The following is a 12,045-nucleotide window of genomic DNA, read 5'->3' as shown; positions in this document are numbered from 1 at the left end:
AACCACATCACCAGAGATGCCCAATAACTTCCTGGTATTTTGCAATGTATAACTTCCAGTGTACACAAGACTATCCAAAACCAGACCACTGTAACAATCACAAAGCACAAACAACTTTATACCAAAGTGTTTCCTCTTGCTTGGTATGTACTGCTTGAAAGAGTCTTCCTTTGAACAGAATCAGACTCATCAATTACAAGCTTCCTGAAGGGATAAAAATACATATTGAATTTCTCTTTCAGATACACAAACACATGCCTAATCTTATATAACCTGTCATTTCTGTCAGGCCTGGATTTGTCTGAGAAGTGAAGCATACGCAACATTAGCACAAATTGATTCACTGGCATTATATCACTGAAACCTGGGGTTGCAATCAGGCTGTCTGTTGACCAGTATGATTTCACTTTGTGCTTATACACATGTGGCATAAGCATTATTGTGGCAAAGAAATGATACATCTCAGCCACAGTTGCCTCCTTCCACTGGTGTAGACGTGATTTTGGTGAAAGTATTGTGTTTGCCATGGTGTACTCGTAGTATCTGTTGCTTTCCATGACAATACTTTCGATCAGGGGTTCGTCAAAGAATAACTCGAAACATTCCAGTTCAGTGGCATTGTTCCCAAGTGTACAAGATGGCTGTATTCCACTTTGGCTGTCATCAAACTGGTGGGCATTTGGAACAAAATTGCTAGCTTCCTGCCAGGTGCGGTCTGCTGGTGGGTACTGGACAATGACAGGTGGTTGTGGTTGTGGAGATTGTGGTTGTGGAGGTTGTGGAGGCTGGTGTGGTGGGTGGGTGGGTGGGGGATGGTGGCCTTTGTTGTAGATCAGCTGAGGCAGCGGCGTGGGTGGCAGCATGGCCCACTGCTGGTGCCTCCCGGCCGTCACCACCACCATGCACATTTTCCATCCCAACTGCAACACTATCATCGTCATTTTCACTGTCTGTTCCTGTTGTACAGCCACGATATGTACTCCGATATGTACTCCGATATGTACTCCGATATGTACTCCTTCCCCTTGGAATAGCATATGGCACATTACCAGAGCACATATATCGTCGTATATACTGACACTTCACTGGGGAATATTGCACTTAACTATCACTACTGGAACTGTTTTCAAGAGCTTGTAGTTCATAATCACTATCACTATTATCACAAATGCTCACATCTGAGTCTGGGATTTGGGAAAATACCAGTTTCCTCTTTGATTCTGGTACAACTGAATGTGAACAAGACGGCCCAGCACCAGAGGTGGAAGGCTGAGGGTCGTCTGGGTTTTCCTCACTATTACCGATATTATGGTCATTAGTTTCGTTCAAAACCTAGCCAAAACCTTTAAACTCGTCTTCACTGGCACTTCCATCTGTATTAGAACTGTCACTGGGGAACAAAAGTGTCCCAATTCGCCGAGGAGTGAGGAACTTCTTACCGCGAGGCATGGACATTGTGTACTAATATGGCATTCCCACAATGCACCACTGGGTCCCAGATTTTTTTCTACCGCGCACACCGACCACACAGACCCATTCTCTCACATCTAGGCCTACCAGCCTTTTCCCGCTAGAATTTATGCTAGAATTTATGCTAGAATTTATGCGTACTAGTACGTCAAAAACCTCTGCTCATAAGCCGTACTAGTATGTCCAAAACCCTCAAAGGGTTAAAGGTAAGTGTCAATTATTCTATTGTTATTAATCTATTGTTATTGTTGTTATTGTAATTATTCTATTGCATTAACATTTCATGTGGTAAATTTTTTTTTTCATACTTCTGGGTGTCTTGCACGGATTAATTTGATTTCCATTATTTCTTATGGGGAAAATTAATTCGACTTTCGATATTTTCGACATTCAATGGCTCTCAGGAACAGATTAATATCGAATGTCGGGGGTCCACTGTAGTTAATTTGCCAGATTTCTTTCTTCTAACCATGGGTCCTAAGAAAGCAAGATCAAAGGACAGTGCCGAGAAGAATAAGAGGATGATTTGCATGGAATTAAAGCAAGAAATCATTGATAAGCACAGACTAGGTACAAGGGCTAACCCTTTCAGGGTCCAGAGGCCCTCTCCTAAACTTGTTCTCAGGGACAAAATTTTTTCTGAAAAATTTTTTTTTTCTTGTGAAATTAGAGAATCTTTTCCCAATCATGACACCAAAAGTATGAAATTTGATGGAAAACTTACAGAATTATGCTCTCGCGAAGTTAATGGTCTTGACGATCTTTATGCATTGGCAATTTTGCCCACTTTGAGCCCTATTTTCGGCCAATTCCAGTGTGACAAAAATCATAGCTATTTTGCTAGAACTCCATTTTTTTCTATTGAATGTGTACAAGAAACCACCCATTTAACCCTTTCAGGGTCCGTCCCGTAGATCTACGGCTTTACGTTCAGGGTCCAAACCGTAGATCTACGCCATGAGCTCAGCTCACTCTGATAAACTGTGAGTGGTACATTTGGGCCTAGATATGAGAGAATACATCTATGTGGTATGTGTGCACCACATAAAACAGATCCTGCAGCACACTGTGTATGAGAGAAAAAAAATGAAATCATGATTTTTCAATTAAAACAGCAACTTTGCAGTGTTTTTTCGTATGTTTTTTATAGTTGTATTTGCGATTTCTTGGTCTCATATTACAGAAATAGAGATGATTTTGATTGGTTTTAGCACTGGAAATGGCTTGAAACTGAGCTCAAAGTAGCAGAAATGTTAAATTTTTGCCGATATTCAAGAGTAAACAAACGACCTCACACGTCTAATACACATCAGCTGGTGGGTCTAATATACATTCACAAATATGGTGATGATATTTATACAATTATTACAGTATTGCATAACAGTAAATTTTCTATTTTTTGGTGTGAATAAAAATTCATTATGTGAATAAAAAATAAAAATGGAATTTATTTGTAAAGCCTCAAAACATAACTAATGAACAGAGGAAATGTTAGTTTAGTACCAGGAATGCCTACATTGTTCATTCTGGACCCTATTTTGAAACTGGAATATTTTGAACTTTGTGTTAAATTGGCCAAATTAACAATTTCCGATCACTTTATTTTGTAGTTGAAACAGTTGACTTGGCGATTTCTTGTGCTCAATCGATAGAATAGAAGTAATACTAGTGAAATAGCTAAGAATTTGGTTGACTGGAATAATGTAATTGGCCTAAAATGGGAGTCAAAGTCGGCAAAATCGCCGATTCGTAAATATCGCTGACACATCAAAATTCGTGAGAGCATAATTTCGTCAATTTTCCACCAAATTTCGTACTTTTTGTTTTATTACCTTCACAAAAAGATTCTCTACGATTTCATAAGAAAAATATTTTTTTTTTTTAAATTCTTGGACACTGGTGTGTGACTCCAGATTTGGGCCTTGGACCCTGAAAGGGTTAAGGATTTCAACTATCCATATTAGAATGGCTAGTTGGACATTTATTGGATAATGACATCATTTGTTTACTTTTGAACACCAGCAAAAATCAAACATTTCCCCTACCTTAAGCTCCATTTCACGGTTCTTTTCCTAGTAAAACCAATCAAAATCACCTCAATTTCTATAATATGTTTTCCATTCTATCAAATGAGACCAAGAAAACGAGAATACAACCATAAATACTATACAAAAATACACCACAAAGTCGGCGTTTTAATCCAAAAAACTGCTGGAGTATTTTTTTTTATCTCGTGCACTGCGTGCTGCAGGATTTTTTTATATGGTGCACACTGACCACACAGAACCATTCTCTCACACGTGGGCCTACCAGCTTACTCCTGCTTGATTTGAAGCCGCTAGAATTTTTGAGCATATACACGTTAAACACCATGGCTCGTAAGACGTATATATGACCAAAACAGTCAAAGGGTTAATGTGTACCTGCATGCCAGCAGTGTGTAAGTATATTTAGATACAGGTACACAAGTATAATTATCAGAGCATATAAAATATGTAAGCAACAACTTTAAAACGCTTGAAATTTTGGAAAATTTCCAGACATAATAGTGTTGTGCTCAAGAATGTAAACAAACCGGGTGGGGTGTGCCTTATCTGAAAGACAACTCATCGTATAGCAAATTTTGGTCACAATTTGAAATCACCATATTAGTGAAACACCGTAAAGTGGGACCCTACTGTATTCTGCAAGTGTTCATTGTTGATGGGGATTCTGTCTATAAACTTTATCAATACTGACCAGATTTAGAAAGATACTGCAACACTAAAAATAAATGAGCTAAAAGTACAATGTACTCAGTGGATTTTGTTATTTTTGAGGTCTGTTAGCTATATTGAGGATTTACTGTTCATAAATTATTGGGAACCATTAACATATGTAACACAACACACCAACCTAAAATAAACCTAAATTGAATATCTCGGGGTTATATTTTACCAGTCTCAGAGCCTGCTGCCCAGATAGCTCACTAGCCATCAGTGATTGCACCAGATACCATTCACTGTACAGTGGAACCTCAAAAATCGAACGTATCAAATATCGAACGTTTCGAAAATAAGACCATTTTCTCGGACAAACTGTGTCCCAATTATCAAACGCGCCCCTAATTTTGGACCGCCAGGTACGGGACCTGTCTGCCGGCCCGCTCTGTCCGCGTCCTCGCGCAGGCGCCGTGAGCAGTCTAGCTTTGTTTATGCTTGAGTGAACACTAACCTGCGCTCTCATTCACACATTTTACGATTATTTCGTTGTGTTTAGTGCTTGTGGGACTGTGAAATAAGCTGCCATGGGCCCAAAGAAACTTGCTAGTGGTACCCCTGTGGTAAAGTGAGAAACACCATAGATGTGAAGAAGGAAATAATACAGAAGTATGAGAGTGGTATGAGACTTGTTGAGCTTGCCAGGATGTATGGGAAAAACAAGTCAACCATCGGTTCTATCCTGGCAAAGAAAGAACAAATGAAGGAAGCTGATGTTGTGAAAGGTGTTAATATGCTAACCAAAAAAAGACCACAAATAGTTGAAGAGGTTGAGAAGTTGTTGCTGGTGTGGATCAAGGATAGAGAGATTGCAGGTGACAGTGTTTCAGAGACGATTATTTGCGAAAAGGCAAGGAAGTTGCATGCCGATCTGGTACAGAAAACTCCTGGAACCAGTGCTGATAGTGAATTTAAGGCCAGCAGAGGCTGGTTTGACAGATTTAAGAAGCGTAGTGGCATACACAATGTTGTAAGACATGGTGAGGCAGCCAGTTCAGACAAACGGGCAGCTGAGAAGTTTGTACAGGAGTTTAACCCTTTGACTGTCGTGGTCGTATATATACGTCATGGGAGATACCGTGTTTGACGTATCTATACGCATAAATTCTAGCGGCTTCAAATCAAGCGGGAGAAGGCTGGTAGGCCTACACGAGAGAGAATGGGTCTCAGTGGTCGGTGTGCACCCTGTGAAAAAATCTGGGACTCAGCGGTGCATTGTGGGAACGCCATGTTGGTAGTCCATTTTCACCATGCCTCGCGGTAAGAAGTTCCTCACTCCTCGGCGGATTGGAGGTCTTTTGTTCCCAAGTGATAGCTCAAACAGTGATGATAGTGTCAGTGAAAGCGAATTCCCTGGTTTTGAAGCAGGTGTGACCGAGAAAATTACCCAGGATAACATAATTGTTGATGAAAACCCAGATGACCCACAACCTTCCACCTCTGGTGCTGGGCCGGCTCGTTCATGTTCACCTGTACCAGGACGAAAGAGGAAACTTTGCCCGTGTACAAGACTCAGATGTGAGCAGTGCAAGTGATAGTGATAGTGATTTCAAGGTTATTGAAAGCAGTTCTAGTTGTGACAGTGAGGGTGAATATTCCCCAGTGAAGCGGCAGTATATACGACGTCGCATGCGGTCTGGTAGTGTGCCATATGCTCTTCCAAGAGGAAGGAGTACATCTCTGAGCACATCCCGTGGCCCTACACCACGTCCTGATAGTGAAGATGACGATATTGTTACGATGGGTATAAATGATGTGAGTGGTGGTGGTGATAGTGATGGTGGCATGAGTCATGTGACACCAGCAGCGGGCCACGCTACTACCTGCGCTGCTGACTCTGCACAACTAAAACCAGCCTCGCCCGACCCCACACTCCTACAACCACAACCTGCACAACCACAGCCACATTACAATATCCAGAACGCACCAGTTGACCGCATCTGGGATTGGCAGCAAGATGACGAGTTTGTTCTCAATCCCCACGACTTTGATGGAGGACAAAGTGGAATACGGCCATCATGTACACTTGGGAACAATCCCACTGAACTGGAATGCTTTCAGTTGTTCTTCGATGAACCCCTGATGGACATTATTGTCAGGGAAAGCAATACATACTATGAGTACACCATGGCAAACACTATTCTGTCACCAAGATCACGCCTACACCAGTGGAAGGACACAACTGTGGCAGAGATGTATCTGTTCTTTGCCACAATAATGCTTATGCCACATGTGTATAAGCATAGTGTCAACACATACTGGGCGACAGACCGCCTGATTTCAACCCCTGCTTTCAGTGACATACCAGTGAATAGATTTGTGTTACTGTTACGTATGTTACACTTTTCAGACAAAACCAGGCCTGACAGAAGCGACAGGTTATATAAGATCAGACGTGTGTTTATGTACCTGAAACAAAAGTGCTGTATGTATTTTTATCCCTTCAGGAAGCTTGTAATTGACGAGTCTTTGATTTTGTTCAAAGGAAGATTCTCATTCAAGCAGTATATACCAAGCAAGAGGAAACACTTTGGTATAAAGTTATTTGTTCTGTGTGATTGCAAAACTGGTCTGGTTTTGGATATAATTGTGTACACTGGCAGTAAAACAATGGAAGATACCAGGAAGTTACTGGGTATCTCTGGTGATGTGGTTAGAACAATGATGGAGCCATATCTTGGTAAGGGGCATATTTTATATACTGACAAATGGTACACAAGCCCTATATTCAGTGATTTCTTGCGAGTGAACATGACAGATGTGTGTGGCACAGTGCGTAGAAATCGTAAACACATGCCTAGGTTCGATGCTGGCAGTCGTAGAGGTGAAGTGCAGGCGTTTGCTGCCAATGACATCATGGCATTTCGGTGGCATGACAAACGTGATGTCACACTGCTGACATCAGTTCACCGACACGAAATGGTAGACACTGGCAAGCAGAATAGAGAGACCAATGAACCCATTGTAAAACCTGCAGCTGTGATGGATTATAACCTCAATATGCACTTAGTGGACAAATGTGACATGCAGATTGGGTTTGCTGTGTTCGCAAGAGTTATAAGTGGTATATAAAACTGTTTTTCCATCTTCTTGACATTTCCATGCTGAATGCTTATAATATGTACAAGTTGAAGACCAAGAACAAACCCAAATATGGTGAATTTTGTTTGTCAGTCATCAGACAAATAATATTCAAGTACCAAGAAACAACACCTGCAATAGACCAGCGCCCATGAAATTATCAACACATGTCCTCTCGTCTGAAGCCTGGTGATCACTACCCCATACCACTGCCTGCTACTACTGCCAAGAAAAATGCTCAGAAGAGGTGTTTTGTCTGTGGACATACCACAAAACGCCCACAAAAACGCAGAGACACTCGTTTTATGTATGAGGAGTGTAAGACACCATTGTGTTTATACCCATGTTTCAAAGAATTCCACAAGCTGCAGCACTTCTAGAAAAGTGTCCAGTGATTGTACATATGTATATATATTATAAAACAATCGTAATAAACATTTGTTTACATTTTGTTTGTGTAAACAAGTTTTAGCAACATTATAATGATACGAGTGTTTTTGCTATAATTGTGTTACATTCAACAAGTGTATATTTGAACATTGCACAATAATTTGGTCTCACAGGCCACAAAAGTTATGTGAAAAAATAAAATAGTGAAAAAAGCAAGAAACCATCGAATACAAGTAAATCAAAGTTTACCGGGTGACCGGCAGTCGCCGCTGTTGCCGCTCGCAGATCAATTTCAGCAAACTTCAGGACTCTATATCTCGGTAAGTACTCATGGGAAAAATTTTTGGGGGGGGGGGACTAAAACAATCAGAAAAATAATCTTAACATTTTCATAAGAAAAATAATTTGTTTTTTTCGAATATTTTGCGACACCAGGAGACACTTCAGGATTGGGCCCTTCGACAGTCAAAGGGTTAAGGGGTACATAGACAGTGAAGAATTCAAACCTGAACAAGTGTTTAATTGTGACGAAAAAGGCTTGTTTTGGAAGAAAATGCCAAAAATGACCTTCATCACACAGGAGGAAAAGGCACTGCCAGGACACAAGCCTATGAAAGACAGGCTTACTCTTATTTTGTGCTAATGCTAGTGGTGATTTTAAAGTGAAGCCTTTACTCGTGTATCATTCAGAAAATCCCAGAGCATCTAAGAAAAACAATGTCTTTAAGAACAAGTTATGTGTCTTGTGGAAAGCTAATCATAAGGCATGGGTCACAAGACAAATTTTCAAAGAGTGGGTCTGTGAAGTGTTTGGCCCCAGTGTGAAAAAATACCTCCAGGAAAAGAAATTGCCACTCAAGTGCCTCCTGTTAATGGACAATGCTCCTGCTCATCCTCCAAACTTGTTAGACCTCTTGTCTAAGGACTTCAGTTTTATAAAAGTGAAGTTCCTGCCTCCTAACACCACTCCTCTCCTCCAGCCCATGGACCAGCAGATCATTTCTAACTTCAAAAAACTCTACACAAAAGCAGTGTTTGAAAAGTACTTTGAAGTGACCACAGACACTGAGTTGACCCTAAGAGAGTTCTGGAGGAATCACTTCAACATCTACAACTCCATAAGCCTTATAGGTAAGGCTTGGGAGGGAGTGACTTCCAGGACTTTGAACTCTGCTTGGAGACAATTGTGGCCAGATTGTGTCCAAAAGAGGGATTTTGAATGGTTTGAGGCTGATCCTGACCCAGCTGACCCTCTGCCTGTTGTGGACTCTATTGTGGCATTGGGGAACACCCTGGGGTTGGAGGTGAGTGGTGAGGATGTGGAAGAGTTGGTGGAGGACCACAGGGAAGAGCTAACCACTGAAGAGCTGCAAGAGCTTCATCTGGAGCAGTATCAGACCACAGCTGAGGAACTTGCTTCAGAGGAGGAGGAAGAGGGGGTGGATGAGGTGCCTTCTTCAAAGATTAAGGAGATTTGTGCCAAGTGGAATGATGTCCAAATGTTTGTGCAGAAGTACCACCCTGAGCAAGCTGAAACAAGCCATCTTTGCAACAAGTTCAGTGACAGAACCATGTCCCATTTTAGGGAAATGTTAAAGAGGCGCCAGAAACAGAGGACTGTGGACAGTTATTTTTTGAGACAGGGGTCCAGTGACTCAAGCTGGTCCTAGTGGCATTAAAAGACAGAAGGGAAGTAACCCCAGAGAGGGCTTTACCTGAAGTCCTCATGGAGGGGGATTCTCCTTCCAAACACTAACCCCAACTCCCTCTCTCTTCCTCCCTATCTTCCAGATGCCATCACCTATCTTCAATAAAGGTAAGTAAAAATGTTATTTTATATGTATTACTATACATAATTAAAAACTATAGTATTTGTTGTATGTAAAACTGTATTTAATCTCAATAAAATGTATTTTTTGTGAGAATATTTTTGGGTTTCTGGAACGGATTAATTGTATTTCCATTATTTCTTATGGGAAATATTGCTTCAAATTTCAGACTCTTCGAATTTAGAACTAGCTCCTGGAACGGATTAAGTTCGATTTTTGAGGTTCCACTGTATTTATTAACCAAGTTTAATTTTATCAAACAAAATACAAAACAACTTAGGTGCCTTATGTAAGAGCCTATGCAAATTAACCTAGGATAACCCAATAAAGTCAAACACTAATTTATATCTGTTGGAGTCCTTCAGAACTTCTGCATCGGCTGGTACTCAAACTCCAATCTCTTGCATGGCGAGCAAGAATGCTATCACTGAGCCACCAACACAACTATGGATTTAATTGTTGGTAAAATCTTATTAAGATACTGGAGTACAATGCTCATTTCTTAATCACAGAATGGATACGTATGCTGGAAAAAAAAAACGAAGATGGGTGACCAAGTTAATAATGTTAGTTAAAAATTAGGACACAATTAGCAAGATACCTTTAATTATGTTCTTACAAGAGACTTTTTTCAGTATCTTAACAGCCTGTATCAGGTCTCAAAAAAGAAAATAAAGAAATATGCTAAAAGCACATGAATTCTAAAAAGGTGTAAAATAAAGGATATGAATGAAGTGTTCAAACAGAAAATGTGAAGATATATACATGTAGTCCATAAAATAAACATCACCAGCAATGATTCAATGGGCATAATTCATTTAGAATTAATGTGTTAAAACTAATTGTTTGGCAACAGATGTATATAGATAAGCAAGAGCAGACAGCATAACTAAGGAAAAACACTTAGGTAATTAAAAAAAATGATCATAAAATGTACTTTTAGTAATAGGTGAGAGCAACACCTACTTAGGATGGGTCAGTAGGTGTGCTTCAGTACTAACATGTTTTTGCCAGTTGAAAGTAAATGCTTAATACAATTTCTTAAAGTTTTAGGCAATATCAATTTAACTCGTAACTTTACGAAATTTATTGGAGTTTTATTATAGCGGAAAAATAAGTAGCCTATAATATCTTAATAAGATATTCAAATTACCTAACAAAACATTAAGTGGTTTATGAAAAACCGCAGCAAGAATAGCCACCATTTATTTTTAAAAATCCTTCAGTAGAAGGTAGCCGCAGCCACTATAGTAGTAGTAGTAGTAATATTAGTTAAATATATAGCGTAGGCGAGAAGCTGGTGCTGGGGTGGCTGTAGTAGGGACGGCGAGGGAGGTAGAGAAAGATAGAAACAGCAGCAGTGAGATAAGGGAGAGAGGGAGGAAAGTAGTAGGAGACGGATGGTGGTGAGGGAGGGTGATAAAGCAGCAGCAGCAGCACCACGAGGGATGGTGGTGAAGCAGGGTGGTAGGGACAGCACGAGGGATGGTGACAGGGACGGCAGCAGGGAAGGCAGCAGCAGCACGAGGGATGGTGGAGAGGGAGGGTGATAGGGACGGTGGAGAGGGAGGGCAGCAGCAGCAGCACGAGGGGCCGCCATTACCACACCGGCTACGTGTTTACAGCCTCGTGACGTCACGCCCTAGACACACACTTCTACCCATTACACCCCTCTCCTAGCCCTCCTCTTTACCCTTGCTACACCTGGGCTGCCCTCCTTCGCATACTTACCCACGCCCCGTCACTCTACTCTAAGATATAGCTGGGAAAATCGATCAAATTCCGCCACAAGGGGGAACATTGCCTCAGCAAGTTGGGACATACACACTTACCAAACATGCTCCATTCCCACCGACTCACCGTAAATTATTTACCTAACATTGCCTCACAAAATTGTTGGAGACAACAAATTTATAATAAATACCTGTCGGGCACGCTGTACTGCGTCGGCAAAAGCGGAACTTTGGGCAAAATTACTTGTATTAGGTCCTGCTGCTGCTGCCATCATGGCCGACGGCGCTTGCCTGTATCTACTGAGAGTACATCCATAGTGTTTTGAAACGGAAAATGCTTCTCTCCGTCATCAAAATTATTTTGGGTGTCATTTTGAATTTAAAATGTCATTTTTAATTAAAATAATTTTATTTATCCAATTTTTTTAAAAATATTTGTATTCCTATAAGGGTATAAGGATACAGAATTGTATATTATTTGATAATAAGATGTTCCAGTATGGTTTCAGTTTGAAAGAGAAAACGGCGAAGTTTATGATAAACTTTAACTAAATATTCTTCAAAGGTGGAGCTATCTTCAGAGGTAGGTGCTTTGACACCGGCGAAAGGCTTTTGATCCAAGCATATGAATTTATTGAACATTAAAATGGTATAAAATACCGACAGATTGTTAGGTAAGACACATATGCAACAGTTAGGTATCTTTATTTCGAAACGTTTCGCCTACACAGTAGGCTTCTTCAGTCGAGTACAGAAAAGTTGATAGAAGCAGAAGAGACTTGA

The 12,045-nt window shown here is 40.6% G+C and overlaps 1 protein-coding gene across 1 annotated transcript in view; it reads right to left on the bottom strand.

Moving 5' to 3' along the window:
• The window catches only part of Psi (P-element somatic inhibitor), a gene marked incomplete in the record, with an annotated part of 171,897 nt that extends 160,322 nt beyond the window's left edge, over nt 1–11,575 (bottom strand). Inside the window, 1 exon segment of the mRNA XM_070082914.1 lies at nt 11,454–11,575. Coding sequence (XP_069939015.1) covers nt 11,454–11,537 — 84 coding nt within the window.
• Nucleotides 11,576–12,045: the final 470 nt, after the last annotated feature.

This window comes from Cherax quadricarinatus, chromosome 8 (genome assembly GCF_038502225.1).
Source record: "Cherax quadricarinatus isolate ZL_2023a chromosome 8, ASM3850222v1, whole genome shotgun sequence".
Lineage (NCBI taxonomy): Eukaryota > Metazoa > Arthropoda > Malacostraca > Decapoda > Parastacidae > Cherax > Cherax quadricarinatus.
Note: the sequence above shows the minus strand (reverse complement) of the source record. Positions and strands in the feature narration are given on the sequence as shown.